General features: G+C 45.5%; 1 protein-coding gene across 1 annotated transcript in view; it reads right to left on the bottom strand.

Annotated features, from left to right (window-relative positions):
- The window catches only part of LOC128690654 (U-scoloptoxin(16)-Er13a), a 63801-nt gene that overhangs the window by 22185 nt on the left and 20302 nt on the right, over positions 1-21314 (bottom strand). Inside the window, exon 2 of the mRNA XM_053779392.2 lies at positions 3855-3984. Within this exon, the coding sequence (XP_053635367.1) occupies positions 3855-3984 (130 nt within the window). The remainder of the gene's footprint in view (positions 1-3854; positions 3985-21314) is intronic.

The raw sequence follows: 21314 nt of genomic DNA, 5'->3' as shown, positions 1-21314 counted from the left end.
ATGGGTTATAACACTGGGTTATCACCATGGGTTATAACACTGGGTTATCACCATGGGATATAACACTGGGTTATCACCATGGGTTATAACACTGGGTTATCACCATGGGATATAACACTGGGTTATAACAATGGGTTATAACACTGGGTTATCACCATGGGTTATAACACTGGGTTATCAACATGGGATATAACACTGGGTTATCACCATGGGTTATAACACTGGGTTATCACCATGGGATATAACACTGGGTTATCACCATGGGTTATAACACTGGGTTATCACCATGGGTTATAACACTGGGTTATCACCATGGGTTATAACACTGGGTTATCACCATGGGTTATAACACTGGGTTATCACCATGGGTTATAACACTGGGTTATCACCATGGGTTATAACACTGGGTTATCACCATGGGTTATAACACTGGGTTATCACCATGGATTATAACACTGGGTTATCACCATGGGTTATAACACTGGGTTATCACCATGGGTTTTAACACTGGGTTATCACCATGGGTTATACCACTGGGTTATCACCATGGGTTATAACACTGGGTTATCACCATGGGTTATAACACTGGGTTATCACCATGGGTTATAACACTGGGTTATCACCATGGGTTATAACACTGGGTTATCACCATGGGTTATAACACTGGGTTATCACCATGGGTTATAACACTGGGTTATCACCATGGGTTATAACACTGGGTTATCACCATGGGATATAACACTGGGTTATCACCATGGGTTATAACACTGGGTTATTGCCATTTGATATAACACTGGGTTATCACCATGGGTTTTAACACTGGGTTATCACCATGGGTTATAACACTGGGTTATCACCATGGGTTATAACACTGGGTTATCACCATGGGATATAACACAGGGTTATCACCATGGGTTATAACACTTGGTTATCACCATGGGTTATAACACTGGGTTATCACCATGGGATATAACACTGGTTTATCACCAAGGGTTATAACACTATGTTATCACCATGGGTTATAACACTGGGTTATCACCATGGGATATAACACTGGGTTATCACCATGGGTTATAACACTGGTTTATCACCATGGGTTATAACACTGGGTTATCACCATGGGATATAACACTGGGTTATCACCATGGGTTTTAACACTGGGTTATCACCATGGGTTATAACACTGGGTTATCACCATGGGTTATAACACTGGGTTATCACCATGGGTTATAACACTGGGTTATCACCATGGGTTATGACACTGGGTTATCACCATGGGTTATAACACTGGGTTATCACCATGGGTTATAACACTGGGTTATCACCATTGGATATAACACTGGGTTATCACCATGGGTTATAACACTGGGTTATCACCATGGGTTATAACACTGGGTTATCACCATGGGTTATAACACTGGGTTATCACCATGGGTTATAACACGGGGTTATCACCATGGGTTATAAAACTGGGTTTTGACCATGGGTTATAACACTGGGTTATGACCATGGGTTATAACACTGGGTTATGACCAAAGGTTATAACACTGGCCTATGACCATGGGTTATAACACTGGGTTATCACCATGTGATATAACACTGGGTTATCACCATGGGTTATAACACTATGTTATCACCATGGGTTATAACACTGGGTTATCACCATGGGATATAACACTGGGTTATCACCATGGGTTATAACACTGGGTTATCACCATGGGTTATAACACTGGGTTATCACCATGGGATATAACACTGGGTTATCACCATGGGTTTTAACACTGGGTTATCACCATGGGTTATAACACTGGGTTATCACCATGGGTTATAACACTGGGTTATCACCATGGGTTATAACACTGGGTTATCACCATGGGTTATGACACTGGGTTATCACCATGGGTTATAACACTGGGTTATCACCATGGGTTATAACACTGGGTTATCACCATTGGATATAACACTGGGTTATCACCATGGGTTATAACACTGGGTTATCACCATGGGTTATAACACTGGGTTATCACCATGGGTTATAACACTGGGTTATCACCATGGGTTATAACACGGGGTTATCACCATGGGTTATAACACTGGGTTATGACCATGGGTTATAACACTGGGTTATGACCATGGGTTATAACACTGGGTTATGACCAAAGGTTATAACACTGGGCTATGACCATGGGTTATAACACTGGGTTATCACCATGGGATATAACACTGGGTTATCACCATGGGTTATAACACTGGGTTATCACCATTGATTATAACACTGGGTTATCACCATGGGTTATAACACTGGGTTATCACCATGGGTTATAACACTGGGTTATGAACATGGGTTATAACGCTGGGTTATCACCATGGGATATAACACTGGGTTATGACCATGGGTTATAACACTTGGTTATTACCATGGGTTATAACACTGGGTTATCACCACGGGTTATGACACTGGGTTATCACTATAGGTTATAACACTGGGTTATCACCATGGGTTATAACACTGGGTTATCACCATGGGTTTTAACACTGGGTTATCACCATGGGTTATAACACTGGGTTATCACCATGGGTTGTAATAATGGGTTATCACCATGGGTTATAACACTGGGTTATCACCATGGGTTATAACACTGGGTTATCACCATGGGTTATAACACTGGGTTATCACCATGGATTACAACACTGGGTTATCACCATGGGTTATAACACTGGGCTATCACCATGGGTTATCACCACAGGTTATCACCTTGGGTTATCACCATGGATTATCACCATGGGTTATAACACTGGGTTATCACCATGGGTTATCACCTTGGGTTATCATCATTGGTTATCACTATGGGTTATCACCAAGGGTTATCACATTGGGTTATCACCATTGGTTATCACCATGGGTTATCACCATGGGTTATCACCACGGGTTATCACCATGGGTTATAACACTGGGTTACCAACATGTGTTATCACCTTGGGTTATCACCATGGTTTATCACCATGGGTTCTAACACTGGATTACCACCATAGGTTATCACCTTAGGTTATCACCATGGGTTATCACCATGGGTTATAGCACTGGGTTATCACCATGGATTATCACCATGGGTTATCACCATGGGTTATCACCTTGGGTTATCACCATGTGTTATCACCTTGGGTTATCACCATAGGTTATCATAATGAGTTATCACCATGGGTTATAACCATGGGTTATCACCTTGGGTTATCACCATAGGTTATCAGCATGAGTTATCACCTTTGGTTATCACCATAGGTTATCACCATGAGTTATCACTATGGGTTATCACCATGGGCTATCACCTTGGGTTATCACCATGGGTTATCGCCATGGGTTATCACTATGGGTTATCACCATGGGTTATCACCTTGGGTTATCACCTTGGGTTATCACCATAGGTTATCACCATGAGTTATCACCATGGGTTATCACCTTGGGTTATCACCATGGGTTATCACCATGGGTTATCACTATGGGTTATCACCATGGGTTATCACCTTGGGTTATCATCATGGGTTATCACAATGGGTTATCACCATGGGTTATCACCATGGGTTATCACCATGGGATATCACCATGAGTTATCACCATGGGTTATCACCATGGGTTATCACCATGAGTTATCACCATGAGTTATCACCATGGGTTATCACCATGAGTTATCATCGTGAGTTATCACCATGGGTTATCACCTGGGTTATAACTATGAGTTATCACCATGGGTTATCACCATGGGTCATCACCATGAGTTATCTCCATGAGTTATCACCATGGGTTATCACCATGGGTTATCACAATGGTGTGTATGTGTGTGTGTGTGTGAACTTACGTGGCGTACTCAACGTAGAGGCTGGACTTGTAGGAGAGACAGGTGGCTCGCATACAGTTGGGTTCCTGCCACTGCCCACCGTCTGGGAAGGACTTGTTCTGCTTGGCTATCCAGCACATGCCCGGGTAGTCTGTGGGGCAGAGAGAGAGAGGTCATTAGTAAGGGGCGCTCAGGTAACCTTGAGACAGCAAAGTTCAGTAGTCAAGGACTCCTGGAGGAACAAATTGGTTGTAAGCTCAAGCTTGTAGCTCGGTGGCTAGTGCTTGCAATACACAACCCAAAGATCCTGAGTTCGATTCCCGGGCTAGGCGCGACTTATGAACAACTCACTTTACACCTGCTGCCTCTGTTCACTGGTGGGTGAACAGGTGCAGCGGATACTCAGGTGTTAGTAGCACTTAAGGATCCCAGCCCAGACAAGACACACTGACACTGATTATCTGAAGAGCTCATTATTATTTCTCGACTCATACCAGTTAACCACCTAGAGAATGAGTCAGTCATCAACTGATGACTACCACTGGTGATAATTACCACTAGTGATAACTACCACTGGTTTTAACTACCACTGGTGATTACCACTGGCGTTAACTACCACTAGTGTTAACTACCACTGATGTTAGCTACCACCGGTGTTAACTACCACTAGTGTTAACGACCATTGGTGTTAACTACCACTGGTGTTAACTACCACTGGTGTTAACTACCACTGGTGTTAACTACCACTGGTGTTAACTAACACAGGTGTTTACCACTGGGTCAAGACGAAGCCGCTAAACTCTTACTTAAGTCCTTGTGGCTCTGAGATGGAGTCAAAAAAGGCGCAATACCGTGACTGGAACAATACCGTGACTGGAACAATACCGTGACTGGAACAATACCGTGACTGGAACAATACCGTGACTGGAACAATACCGTGACTGGAACAATACCGTGACTGGAACAATACCGTGACTGGAACAATACCGTGACTGGAACAATACCGTGACTGGAACAATACCGTGACTGGAACAATACCGTGACTGAAACAATACCGTGACTGGAATAATACCGTGACTGGAATAATACCGTGACTGGAACAATACCGTGACTGGAACAATACCGTGACTGGAACAATACCGTGACTGGAACAATACCGTGACAGTAACAATACCATGACTGGAACAATACCGTGACAGGAACAATACCGTGACTAGAACAATACCGTGACTGGAACAATACCGTGACAGGAACAATACCGTGACTAGAACAATACCGTGACTGGAACAATACCGTGACTGGAACAATACCGTGACTGGAACAATACCGTGACTGGAATAATACCGTGACTGGAACAATACCGTGACAGGAACAATACCGTGACTGGAACAATACCGTGACAGAAACAATACCGTGACTGGAACAATACCGTGACAGGAACAATACCGTGACTGGAACAATACGCAAATAACCCGCGCATAAGAGAGAGAAACTTACCACAACGTTTCGGTCCGACCTGGATCATTTACAAAGTCACGCATAACGCAAAAGCGAGAGGCAGCCAGTATATATAGGAGAGGGCGGGTAGAGACGAGACCAGTAGTAGTGGTAGTAGTAGTAGTGCCACTAAAACTACTCTCCCAACTTTCTACTACTACGTCTACTACTACGTCTACTACTACGTCTACTACTACGTCTACTACTACGTCTACTACTACGTCTACTACCAGCCTTACCCCCACTACCACTTCATTGTCTTCCTCTCTTGGTCCCGTCTCTGTCTCCGTCGCCTGCACATACTGGCTCCCTCTCTCTGTGTTTACGTGATTTGTAAATGATCTAAATCGGACCGAAACGTCGTGATAAGCTCCTCTCTCCTATGTGCAGGTTATTTATATGTTAACTCATAAAGTTTAAACTACGTTTCATAACTCCAGAAACAATATTTTGTCTCTATGGTTACAGTAGCGTCAGCATCTCACATTCATTTCTCACTTGTATCTCTGTTTAGCTATGTCTCAATTCCTCTGTTTTTTTGTTTTTTTCACTGGGATGGATTACGAGCCTAGAAGATTTACGTTGGATTACGAGCCTAGAAGATTTACGTTGGATTACGAGCCTAGAAGATTTACGTTGGATTACGAGCCTAGAAGATTTACGTGGACTTTACAAAGGAATTTTCCAAGAGGCGGGAGTGACCTCGCTCCAAAATCCATGATCTGGGACACGCTGTGTCATAGGGACGGCATGAAGCAGTATTGTTAGTGTTCCCACTCAGTGCTGTTTCACGCAGCATTTGTGTTTTACAGCAGTAACAGCAGCAGCAACAGCAGTAACAGCATTGCTGGTTGTTGGAACACTGTTCCTTTCACCCATAACTTCTCTTACTCTCACTGCTTGTTCCCACTCTAACATACTTACACTCTAACATACTTACACTCTAACATACTTACACTCTAACATACTTACACTCTAACATACTTACACTCTAACATACTTACACTCTAACATACTTACACTCTAACATACTTACACTCTAACATACTTACACTCTAACATACTTACACTCTAACATACTTACACTCTAACATACTTACACTCTAACATACTTACACTCTAACATACTTACACTCTAACATACTTACACTCTAACATACTTACACTCTAACATACTTACACTCTAACATACTTACACTCTAACATACTTACACTCTAACATACTTACACTCTAACATACTTACACTCTAACATACTTACACTCTAACATACATACACTCTAACATACTTACACTCTAACATACTTACACTCTAACATACTTACACTCTCACACTCTAACATACTTACACTCTAACATACTTACACTCTAACATACTTACACTCTAACATACTTACACTCTAACATACTTACACTCTCACACTCTAACATACTTACACTCTAACATACTTACACTCTCACACTCTAACATACTTACACTCTCACACTCTAACATACTTACACTCTCACACTCTAACATACTTACACTCTCACACTCTAACATACTTACACTCTCACACTCTAACATACTTTCACTCTCACACTCTAACATACTTACACTCTCACACTCTAACATACTTTCACTCTCACACTCTAACATACTTTCACTCTCACACTCTAACATACTTACACTCTCACGCTCTAACATACTTACACTCTAACATACTTACACTCTCACACTCTAACATACTTTCACTCTCACACTCTAACATACTTTCACTCTCACACCCTAACATACTTACACTCTCACACTCTAACATACTTACACTCTCACGCTCTAACATACTTACACTCTAACATACTTACACTCTCACACTCTAACATACTTTCACTCTCACACTCTAACATACTTACACTCTCACGCTCTAACATACTTACACTCTAACATACTTACACTCTCACACTCTAACATACTTTCACTCTCACACTCTAACATACTTACACTCTCACACTCTAACATACTTACACTCTAACATACTTACACTCTCACGCTCTAACATACTTACACTCTAACATACTTACACTCTCACACTCTAACATACTTTCACTCTCACACTCTAACATACTTACACTCTCACGCTCTAACATACTTACACTCTAACATACTTACACTCTCACACTCTAACATACTTTCACTCTCACACTCTAACATACTTACACTCTCACACTCTAACATACTTACACTCTCACACTCTAACATACTTACACTCTCACACTCTAACATACTTTCACTCTCACACTCTAACATACTTACACTCTCACGCTCTAACATACTTACACTCTAACATACTTACACTCTCACACTCTAACATACTTTCACTCTCACACTCTAACATACTTACACTCTCACACCCTAACATACTTACACTCTCACACTCTAACATACTTACACTCTCACACTCTAACATACTTACACTCTCACACTCTAACATACTTACACTCTCACACTCTAACATACTTACACTCTCACACTCTAACATACTTACACTCTCACACTCTAACATACTTACACTCTCACACTCTAACATACTTACACTCTCACACTCTAACATACTTACACTCTCACACTCTAACATACTTACACTCTCACACTCTAACATACTTACACTCTCACACTCTAACATACTTACACTCTCACACTCTAACATACTTACACTCTCACACTCTAACATACTTACACTCTCACACTCTAACATACTTACACTCTCACACTCTAACATACTTTCACTCTCACACTCTAACATACTTACACTCTCACACTCTAACATACTTACACTCTCACACTCTAACATACTTACACTCTCACACTCTAACATACTTTCACTCTCACACTCTAACATACTTACACTCTCACACTCTAACATACTTACACTCTCACACTCTAACATACTTACACTCTCACACTCTAACATACTTACACTCTCACACTCTAACATACTTACACTCTCACACTCTAACATACTTACACTCTCACACTCTAACATACTTACACTCTCACACTCTAACATACTTTCACTCTCACACTCTAACATACTTACACTCTCACACTCTAACATACTTACACTCTCACACTCTAACATACTTTCACTCTCACACTCTAACATACTTTCACTCTCACACTCTAACATACTTACACTCTCACACTCTAACATACTTTCACTTTCACACTCTAACATACTTTCACTTTCACACTCTAACATACTTACACTCTCACACTCTAACATACTTACACTCTCACACTCTAACATACTTTCACTCTCACACTCTAACATACTTTCACTCTCACACCCTAACATACTTACACTCTCACACTCTAACATACTTTCACTCTCACACCCTAACATACTTACACTCTCACACTCTAACATACTTTCACTCTCACACCCTAACATACTTACACTCTCACACTCTAACATAGTTTCACTCTCACACTCTAACATACTTTCACTCTCACACTCTAACATACTTACACTCTCACACTCTAACATACTTTCACTCTCACACTCTAACATACTTACACTCTCACACTCTAACATACTTTCACTCTCACACTCTAACATACTTTCACTCTCACACTCTAACATACTTACACTCTCACGCTCTAACATACTTACACTCTAACATACTTACACTCTCACACTCTAACATACTTACACTCTCACACTCTAACATACTTTCACTCTCACACTCTAACATACTTTCACTCTCACACTCTAACATACTTACACTCTCACGCTCTAACATACTTACACTCTAACATACTTACACTCTCACACTCTAACATACTTTCACACTCACACTCTAACATACTTTCACTCTCACACCCTAACATACTTACACTCTCACACTCTAACATACTTACACTCTCACGCTCTAACATACTTACACTCTAACATACTTACACTCTCACACTCTAACATACTTTCACTCTCACACTCTAACATACTTACACTCTCACGCTCTAACATACTTACACTCTAACATACTTACACTCTCACACTCTAACATACTTTCACTCTCACACTCTAACATACTTACACTCTCACACTCTAACATACTTACACTCTAACATACTTACACTCTCACGCTCTAACATACTTACACTCTAACATACTTACACTCTCACACTCTAACATACTTTCACTCTCACACTCTAACATACTTACACTCTCACGCTCTAACATACTTACACTCTAACATACTTACACTCTCACACTCTAACATACTTTCACTCTCACACTCTAACATACTTACACTCTCACACTCTAACATACTTACACTCTCACACTCTAACATACTTACACTCTCACACTCTAACATACTTTCACTCTCACACTCTAACATACTTACACTCTCACGCTCTAACATACTTACACTCTAACATACTTACACTCTCACACTCTAACATACTTTCACTCTCACACTCTAACGTACTTACACTCTCACACCCTAACATACTTACACTCTCACACTCTAACATACTTACACTCTCACACTCTAACATACTTACACTCTCACACTCTAACATACTTACACTCTCACACTCTAACATACTTACACTCTCACACTCTAACATACTTACACTCTCACACTCTAACATACTTACACTCTCACACTCTAACATACTTACACTCTCACACTCTAACATACTTACACTCTCACACTCTAACATACTTACACTCTCACACTCTAACATACTTACACTCTCACACTCTAACATACTTACACTCTCACACTCTAACATACTTACACTCTCACACTCTAACATACTTACACTCTCACACTCTAACATACTTACACTCTCACACTCTAACATACTTACACTCTCACACTCTAACATACTTTCACTCTCACACTCTAACATACTTACACTCTCACACTCTAACATACTTACACTCTCACACTCTAACATACTTACACTCTCACACTCTAACATACTTTCACTCTCACACTCTAACATACTTACACTCTCACACTCTAACATACTTACACTCTCACACTCTAACATACTTACACTCTCACACTCTAACATACTTACACTCTCACACTCTAACATACTTACACTCTCACACTCTAACATACTTACACTCTCACACTCTAACATACTTACACTCTCACACTCTAACATACTTTCACTCTCACACTCTAACATACTTACACTCTCACACTCTAACATACTTACACTCTCACACTCTAACATACTTTCACTCTCACACTCTAACATACTTTCACTCTCACACTCTAACATACTTACACTCTCACACTCTAACATACTTTCACTTTCACACTCTAACATACTTTCACTTTCACACTCTAACATACTTACACTCTCACACTCTAACATACTTACACTCTCACACTCTAACATACTTTCACTCTCACACTCTAACATACTTTCACTCTCACACCCTAACATACTTACACTCTCACACTCTAACATACTTTCACTCTCACACCCTAACATACTTACACTCTCACACTCTAACATACTTTCACTCTCACACCCTAACATACTTACACTCTCACACTCTAACATACTTTCACTCTCACACTCTAACATACTTTCACTCTCACACTCTAACATACTTACACTCTCACACTCTAACATACTTTCACTCTCACACTCTAACATACTTACACTCTCACACTCTAACATACTTTCACTCTCACACTCTAACATACTTACACTCTCACACTCTAACATACTTTCACTCTCACACCCTAACATACTTACACTCTCACACTCTAACATACTTTCACTCTCACACTCTAACATACTTTCACTCTCACACTCTAACATACTTACACTCTCACACTCTAACATACTTTCACTCTCACACTCTAACATACTTACACTCTCACACTCTAACATACTTTCACTCTCACACTCTAACATACTTACACTCTCACACTCTAACATACTTTCACTCTCACACTCTAACATACTTTCACTCTCACACCCTAACATACTTACACTCTCACACTCTAACATACTTTCACTCTCACACCCTAACATACTTACACTCTCACACTCTAACATACTTTCACTCTCACACTCTAACATACTTACACTCTCACACTCTAACATACTTTCACTCTCACACTCTAACATACTTACACTCTCACACTCTAACATACTTTCACTCTCACACTCTAACATACTTACACTCTCACACTCTAACATACTTTCACTCTCACACTCTAACATACTTTCACTCTCACACCCTAACATACTTACACTCTCACACTCTAACATACTTTCACTCTCACACCCTAACATACTTACACTCTCACACTCTAACATACTTTCACTCTCACACTCTAACATACTTACACTCTGATCCTCCATCCTCACTCTCCATCCTCACCCTCCATCCTCACCCTCCATCCTCTCCCTACATCCTCTCCCTACATCCTCACCCTCCATCCTCACCCTACATCCTCACTCTCCATCCTCACCCTCCATCCTCTCCCTACATCCTCACCCTCCATCCTCACCCTACATCCTCACCCTCCATCCTCACCCCTCATCCTCACCCCTCATCCTCACCCTACATCCTCACCCTACATCCTCACCCTCCATCCTCACCCTCCATCCTCTCCCTACATCCTCACCCTCCATCCTCACCCTACATCCTCACCCTCCATCCTCACCCTCCATCCTCTCCCTACATCCTCACCCTCCATCCTCACCCTCCATCCTCTCCCTACATCCTCACCCTCCATCCTCACCCTACATCCTCACCCTCCATCCTCACCCTCCATCCTCTCCCTACATCCTCACCCTCCATCATCACCCCTCATCCTCACCCCTCATCCTCACCCCTCATCCTCACCCTCCATCCTCACCCCTCATCCTCACCCCTCATCCTCACCCCTCATCCTCACCCCTCATCCTCACCCCTCATCCTCACCCTACATCCTCACCCTACATCCTCACCCTCCATCCTCACCCTCCATCCTCTCCCTACATCCTCACCCTCCATCCTCACCCTACATCCTCACCCTCCATCCTCACCCTCCATCCTCTCCCTACATCCTCACCCTCTGCCGCCGCTGCTGCCGCTGCTGCTGCTGCCGCTGCTGCCTCTGCTGCCGCTGCTGCCGCTGCTGCCTCTGCTGCCGCTGCTGCCGCTGCTGCCGCTGCTGCTGCTGCCGCTGCTGCTGCTGCCGCTGCTGCCGCTGCCGCTGCTGCCGCTGCTGCCGCTGCTGCTGCTTCTCCCTTCCTCCCTTTCCTCTTTCCTCTCTCCCCTTTGGGGTTTCTTTCATCTGCCTTGAGTATTTTGTCCATTATCATTATCCCCCCCCATCTGTGTTCTTGTTCCTACCTTATATGGGCCTCTAGCCTCTCTGTGGGCCCCTAGCTCCCTTTTGCGCCCCTAGCTCCCTTGCAGTGCTCCTCTTAGTACACAAATAACCCGCACATAGAAGAGCACAGCTGACGACGACGTTTCGGTCCGACTTTCTTATTTATGGACTCCTCTTAGTTTTTGACTGACTCTAGCTGCCACTAGTACCTCTACCACTGCCTCTCTTCCACCTTTCCTTCTACCTCTTGTTCCCGTCTCTGTCTGCTGGCCTATATATACACCTCCCTTTTCTCCTTGTTGTTACTCTGACTTTTTAAATCGTCCAAGTTGGATAGAAACGTCGTTGTAAGCTCCTTTCTCGCATATGCGGGTTATTTGTTGTGTTGTTTTGTTATTTAAAGGCTTCCAGGTAGGACGCAGGCGGCGCTGTGTCGCAGGCGGCGCTGCGGGAGGCTGCGCGAGGTGTGGGTACAGCTGTGTCGCAGGCGGCGCTGCGGGAGGCTGTGCGAGGTGTGGGTACAGCTGTGTCGCAGGCGGCGCTGCGGGAGGCTGCGCGAGGTGTGGGTACAGCTGTGTCGCAGGCGGCGCTGCGGGAGGCTGCGCGAGGTGTGGGTACAGCTTTGTCGCAGGCGGCGCTGCGGGAGGCTGCGCGAGGTGTGGGTACAGCTGTGTCGCAGGCGGCGCTGCGGGAGGCTGCGCGAGGTGTGGGTACAGCTGTGTCGCAGGCGGCGCTGCGGGAGGCTGTGCGAGGTGTGGGTACAGCTGTGTCGCAGGCGGCGCTGCGGGAGGCTGCGCGAGGTGTGGGTACAGCTGTGTCGCAGGCGGCGCTGCGGGAGGCTGCGCGAGGTGTGGGTACAGCTGTGTCGCAGGCGGCGCTGCGGGAGGCTGTGCGAGGTGTGGGTACAGCTGTGTCGCAGGCGGCGCTGCGGGAGGCTGTGCGAGGTGTGGGTACAGCTGTGTCGCAGGCGGCGCTGCGGGAGGCTGTGCGAGGTGTGGGTACAGCTGTGTCGCAGGCGGCGCTGCGGGAGGCTGCGCGAGGTGTGGGTACAGCTGTGTCGCAGGCGGCGCTGCGGGAGGCTGCACGAGGTGTGGGTACAGCTGTGTCGCAGGCGGCGCTGCGGGAGGCTGTGCGAGGTGTGGGTACAGCTGTGTCGCAGGCGGCGCTGCGGGAGGCTGTGCGAGGTGTGGGTACAGCTGTGTCGCAGGCGGCGCTGCGGGAGGCTGTGCGAGGTGTGGGTACAGCTGTGTCGCAGGCGGCGCTGCGGGAGGCTGTGCGAGGTGTGGGTACAGCTGTGTCGCAGGCGGCGCTGTGTCGCAGGCGGCGCTGCGGGAGGCTGTGCGAGGTGTGGGTACAGCTGTGTCGCAGGCGGCGCTGCGGGAGGCTGCGCGAGGTGTGGGTACAGCTGTGTCGCAGGCGGCGCTGCGGGAGGCTGCGCGAGGTGTGGGTACAGCTGTGTCGCAGGCGGCGCTGCGGGAGGCTGTGCGAGGTGTGGGTACAGCTGTGTCGCAGGCGGTGCTGCGGGAGGCTGTGCGAGATGTGGGTACAGCTGTGTCGCAGGCGGCGCTGCGGGAGGCTGTGCGAGGTGTGGGTACAGCTGTGTCGCAGGCGGCGCTGCGGGAGGCTGTGCGAGGTGTGGGTACAGCTGTGTCGCAGGCGGCGCTGCGGGAGGCTGTGCGAGGTGTGGGTACAGCTGTGTCGCAGGCGGCGCTGCGGGAGGCTGTGCGAGGTGTGGGTACAGCTGTGTCGCAGGCGGCGCTGCGGGAGGCTGTGCGAGGTGTGGGTACAGCTGTGTCGCAGGCGGCGCTGCGGGAGGCTGCGCGAGGTGTGGGTACAGCTGTGTCGCAGGCGGCGCTGCGGGAGGCTGCGCGAGGTGTGGGTACAGCTGTGTCGCAGGCGGCGCTGCGGGAGGCTGTGCGAGGTGTGGGTACAGCTGTGTCGCAGGCGGCGCTGCGGGAGGCTGCGCGAGGTGTGGGTACAGCTGTGTCGCAGGCGGCGCTGCGGGAGGCTGTGCGAGGTGTGGGTACAGCTGTGTCGCAGGCGGCGCTGCGGGAGGCTGCGCGAGGTGTGGGTACAGCTGTGTCGCAGGCGGCGCTGCGGGAGGCTGTGCGAGGTGTGAGTACAGCTGTGTCGCAGGCGGTGCTGTGTCGCAGGCAGCGCTGTGTCGCAAGCGGCGCTGCTGAAGGTTGTGAGAAGCCTTGTGAGACACTGACATGCCCTTGCTCGGGGCGGGACAAAGGCCTTCGATAGTGTCGTTCTGCCTCTACACTAACTTCAACACTAACCACACCACTTCACTACTAACTACCCTGTTTCTGTACTAACTACAACGTGTCACCACTATCTAACAACCAACTAATTACGCTTCTGAAGCTTCAGCTACCTACCGTTCTTCACATGCTGTTAGTTATTATATTTCTCTTGAGCAGCATCACAACACAGGAAGAATGTACAATCACAACACAGGAAGAATGTACAATCACAACACAGGAAGAATGTACAATCACAACACAGGAAGAATGTACAATCACAACACAGGAAGAATGTACAATCACAACACAGGAAGAATGTACAATCACAACACAGGAAGAATGTACAATCACAACACAGGAAGAATGTACAATCACAACACAGGAAGAATGTACAATCACAACACAGGAAGAATGTACAATCACAACACAGGAAGAATGTACAATCACAACACAGGAAGACTGTACAATCACAACACAGGAAGAATGTACAATCACAACACAGGAAGAATGTACAATAACAACACAGGAAGAATGTACAATCACAACACAGGAAGAATGTACAATCACAACACAGGAAGAATGTACAATCACAACACAGGAAGAATGTACAATCACAACACAGGAAGAATGTACAATCACAACACAGGAAGAATGTACAATCACAACACAGGAAGAATGCACAATCACAACACAGGAAGAATGTACAATCACAACACAGGAAGAATGTACAATCACAACACAGGAAGAATGTACAATCACAACACAGGAAGAATGTACAATCACAACACAGGAAGAATGTACAATCACAACACAGGAAGAATGTACAATCACAACACAGGAAGAATGTACAATCACAACACAGGAAGAATGTAAGCAAGTAATCAAGAAAGGTCCTTGGTGAGTAGTAAGCGCCTCGTCCCTCATACTAACTCATTAAAATACACGTTCCTCTCAGGTGGTCAGAACTCTGGCGCCATCACCGACCAAAACTAGTATATTCTGAACCCGTGGGAGAGTTGAAAGGGGAAAAAAAAAGTTCCTCACCTTGGTGTTTACAGGTGTGTACGGGAGCGCAGGTGGGCGGTCGTGGGCGGAAGACCGCATTAATGTGAATTTCGTAATCCAAGAGAAGGCACTTAATGCAAGTTCTCCTTGTGAGTTGAGGTCCATGAGTGACGTTCTTTACGACTCTGGTTGCAGCAGTAATATCCTCACCACTGCTGACCTTCCCTCCTCCTCCTCCTCCTCTGCCTCCCTCCTTCCTCCAGCTAAGTGCTCGCAAGGTCGTCATCTTCATTCACTGTTGCTTTTGTATTCTATGACCCCCGTGGTGGTAGTGGTTGGGGTGATTCTGGAGGCTGTCAGAGGTGTGGGTGCTGGTTTAACTTGTGGTGGTGATAATGGTCACCTTTGCTCTCTCACAAGGACGTTTCGGTCCCACGTGGACCATTTACAAAGTCACACTTTGTCGGACCGAAACGTCGTGGTGAGTTTTTCTCTCTTATGTCCGGGTTATCTGTGTATTTTACAATCACATTTTCCTTTATTTTGTGTTTATCTCTTGCTCCATTTCAGTTTCATTATCTTGTTCTTACTCGCCTCCAGCAAGTAAACCAAACCAAGATGCAGTGGTTACTTGCTCCTGGAGGCTCTTTGTATTCTTCTTCTCCCATGCCAGCATCACTCAGGCTGAATACTAAGTCTAGTCTTGATGGTTCATCTCTCCTCATCCTTCTTGGATCTTCAACGTGATGGACAAGGAAGTTCTCTCACTAGTTTGTCTTTCCATGTGTTTTCTCGACATTAGCTCCTTGTCTCCCAGTCCATCTCTCCCAGTCTCTTTTTTAACTCTTTTCAAACAGAAGTTTTGCTTTTCCAGCGTTGGCTGCTAGTGATGCTATCTCAGTGAAGTTTGTGGTAGCGTTACTGTTATCATCATATTCCTTTCAGGGTCTACTGTAGCTTACTGGCACAATGTTGATTACTGCTTCTACAATATTAGTTCCTCCTACTGTTGTTGTTCCAAAAATGTTCTCTGTGAACCATCTGCCTTATGATACTTCAATATCAACACTTATTTTATTCTTATTTGTTAGATTAGCTCTTGTCCCCTACGTTGTCTTTCTTCCCTCTTATCATCTGTTGCATCATGGGGAATACTGTATCTGTTATTAATACCCATTCATTACGTTTCTGCCATTGATAATATGTCAGAGATTATTTCAAGGTCTTCTTCTTCGTCAAACTTTATCACAGATTCTCTCAACATTTATTACAAGAACTTTGATGATAATCTTTGAAGAGCGGCTACCACAGCTTTCTGGAGCTGCTAAGAGAGGACGATAACCAGGGGTAAGAAGGAAGGGTTGATCTTGAGAATATGGTATGTTCTGAGTGAGCTGTGATGTGTTGGGTAATTTTAGTCTTGGGAAGATGGATGCTAAGTGTGATGGAGGAACGAGAAGGGAGAAGAGGGAGGAGTAATGTTGCCACATCACTGGATTTGTCTTATTCTCTCTATATACACTTGCTGTCAACAATTTATTTTAGATGTTTTTTTACAATATTTTTAAAACATATACACCTGAGTGTGTGTGTGTGTGTGTGTGTGTGTGTGTGTGTGTGTGTGTGTGTGTGTGTGTGTGTGTCACACTGACCTAGCACTCAACACAACCAGAACTCAGCAGCTGACTAAGAATACGACCTTTAGCACCAGTACTGAAAGTTCGATGCCCATGTAATGCCTTTCTCCCTCCACCTTTCCCTCCTCCTCCTCCCCATCACTTCACCCCCTTCTCCTCCTCTTCACTTCACCCCCTCCTCCTTCCTCTTACTTCATCCCCACTCCTCACTTTTTATTCCCTTGTCACCCTTCCTTCCCTCACCCCTCTGCCTCCTTAACATCCTTTCTCATTCCCTGTTTCTCACTTGTTCCTCTTCCCTCTCTCAATAACATCCATCCCACCTCCCTTCCACTCCCCTCTTCCCTATCCCCCCCCTTTCCCGTCTCCCTTCGGCCTTGCTAGGTCACTCTACTGTTCCTGGTCTGTAGTGGATTAAACCCGGTCAAGTGCGTCCACATGCAGCAACACCAGAGAGATTTATAAATCACACAACGGGTGGGCTGGGATTTGAACCCACGGTAGAGGAGTCCCAAAACTCCCAATCCAGTGCACTAACCACTGGACCAGCTGGCTCCAGTAGGATTCATCCACCAAGCTATATTTCTATGCACCATAGGCAGATTAGTATGGGCCACCACTGTGACCACTAATGCTGGTTTTCACTGATGAATTTCACACCAGCGTGGCTGACAAACTCTGACTCTAGTCCCCTCAATACCTCCATACCAGATCATCCATATATCTTAACACGTGTTCCTTACCATGCAGATTTAGATTGCAACTGAACTGGACCTAGATCAAAAGTAGGTAATGCAGACATGTGATCCTTGCAAGTACACCTGAATCTCCTCTCCTGCTAGAGAACCTGCAATATAATATATTCATGTCTTTGTCTAAGGAAACCAATTAAAAATATGTAGTAATATGCCTCAAGCCCGATAACATAGCTAGTGACATTATACTCAATAACCTTGGAGTCAAGGAATCCACATTCTTTGATCCAGCTAAGTCGTCAGAGCTGGCACCTGCACCTGTAGATATTATATCAACAAAAAATCCACTACATATAGACATGCTGAGCTCCAAGATCTGGACTGCAATTGCCATGAACGATTTCTACCAGTGATGTAGCAAGTGACTGAGGGTTGCCAGCTAGGCTGCACTGCACTCAAACAGAAATATTCACGGCCATGTTCGTGTGTACTTTGTGAAACTCAGGTCATTTGTTGACAGTCTCCAGGAAGAAATGTGGAAAAGATATCACAAATACGTAACTCTAATATGTGCATGAGCACCAGAAACTCTCCTATGTGCATGAGCACCAGAAACTCTCCTACTGTGAATAATCACACACATATCAGCGAACATTATTGGCATTCACATAACTTAGAAACAAATTCGTGGTCAAATCATGCATTCTCTGTGTCGCTTATTCATGCTTGAACGAATATTAAGGATAACGGAAGCAAAGATACAGTGTTAAATAGTTATCTCTTCACACTGTGGACATTATCCATGGATATATTTCACAACTTGTAGACAAGAGATGGTCAAGTCAGGTGACGAAAGAAGTGAAGCTGTCCAATGTCATATCTTCAATCAAGCCATTGATACCAGCTTCAACGACGCGGTAACGTCAAGGCTTCCACTACACCGAGCCAGGTAAGTTCTTTTCATCCCAACATCAAGCCTAGTGAATCGCTGCAGTGTTAGGTAAGTAGGGCTAACCATGGAAACCGTCATGGGCGTGGTCTCACATAATATAACCTTGACATACTGTAATAATATGTCAGGAGGGCGGGTTAATTATAGTAACCTGGTCTGTTACAGCCCAGTGGGAACTAAGATAGCTGACATCAAGGAGGCCCCCACCAGACCTGCGCTGCTGGGGTTCCCAACTATCAACGTAGAGACGTGTACCACATGATCAACACTGGGCTTGTAATATTTTATTCATTCTTCTACTATGCAAAAATCCCTCATGTACCCAGACCTAACCTAACCTACCCTGACCTAACCTACCATGACCTAACCTACCATGACCTAACCTACCATGACCTAACCTACCCTGACCTAACCTACCATGACCTAACCTACCCTGACCTAACCTACCATGACTTAACCTACCCTGACCTAACCTACCATGACCTAACCTACCATGACCTAACCTACCATGACCTAGCCTACCATGACCTAACCTACCCTGACCTAACCTACCATGATCTAACCTACCATGACCTAATCTACCATGACCTAACCTACCCTGACCTAACCTACCCTGACCTAACCTACCATGACCTAGCCTACCATGACCTAACCTACCCTGACCTAACCTACCCTGACCTAACCTACCCTGACCTAACCTACCCTGACCTAACCTACCCTGACCTAACCTACCCTGACCTAACCTACCCTGACCTAACCTACCCTGACCTAACCTACCCTGATCTAACCTACCATGACCTAACCTACCCTGACCTAACCTACCCTGACCTAACCTACCATGACCTAACCTACCATGACCTAACCTACCCTGGCCTAACCTACCATGACTTAACCTACCATGACCTAACCTACCATGACCTAACCTTCCATGACCTAACCTACCATGACCTAACCTACCGTGACCTAACCTACCCTGACCTAACCTACCATGACCTAACCTACCATAACCTAACCTACCCTGATCTAACCTACCCTGACCTAACCTACCATGACCTAACCTACCCTGACCTAACCTACCATGACCTAACCTACCCTGACCTAACCTACCATGACCTAACTTACCCTGACCAAACCTACCCTGACCTAACCTACCCTGACCTAACCTACCATGACCTAACCGACCATGACCTAACCTACCATGACCTAACTTACCCTGACCAAACCTACCCTGACCTAACCTACCCTGACCTAACCTACCCTGACCTAACCTACCATGACCTAACCTACCATAACCTAACCTACCATGACCTAACTTACCCTGACCAAACCTACCATGACCTAACTTACCCTGACCTAACCTACCCTGACCTAACCTACCCTGACCTAACCTACCATGACCTAACCTACCATAACCTAACCTACCATGACCTAACCTACCTTGACCTAACCTACCATGACCTAACCTACCCTGACCTAACCTACCCTGACCTAACCTACCCTGATCTAACCTACCCTGACCTAACCTACCATGACCTAACCTACCCTGACCTAACCTACCATGACCTAACCTACCCTGACCTAACCTACCATGACCTAACCTACCATGACCTAACTTACCCTGACCAAACCTACCCTGATCTAACCTACCCTGACTTGCGTTAATAAATGAGAAGTGTAAACTATACCCTGACTGTGTTGACACCAGCCACAGTTTAGTGTAATGTTTAATATAATCTCCCCCCCCCAACCCTCTCCTATCACCCCCTCCCCCTCTCTCTCCTTCACCTCTCCCTCTACCTTTCCCCTACCCCTCCAGACCTACCATTCCCTTCTCTCCCCATCCTACACCTCCCTCTCTCCCACTTCCCCTTCTCCCTCTACCCATCGCCCTATCCCTCCCCATCTCCCCTTTCTCTGACCCTCTCCCTCTCCCTTTCCCTCTCCTTCCCCTCCCCTCCAGTTTCCTCCCCACTTCTCAGTGCAACACAACAGACACACAACACACAACACACGCAACACACACACACGCAACATACACACACAACACACACAACACACACGCAACACACACAACACACACCCAACACACACAACACA

Source organism: Cherax quadricarinatus, chromosome 29, assembly GCF_038502225.1.
Source record: "Cherax quadricarinatus isolate ZL_2023a chromosome 29, ASM3850222v1, whole genome shotgun sequence".
NCBI lineage: Eukaryota > Metazoa > Arthropoda > Malacostraca > Decapoda > Parastacidae > Cherax > Cherax quadricarinatus.
Note: the sequence above shows the minus strand (reverse complement) of the source record. Positions and strands in the feature narration are given on the sequence as shown.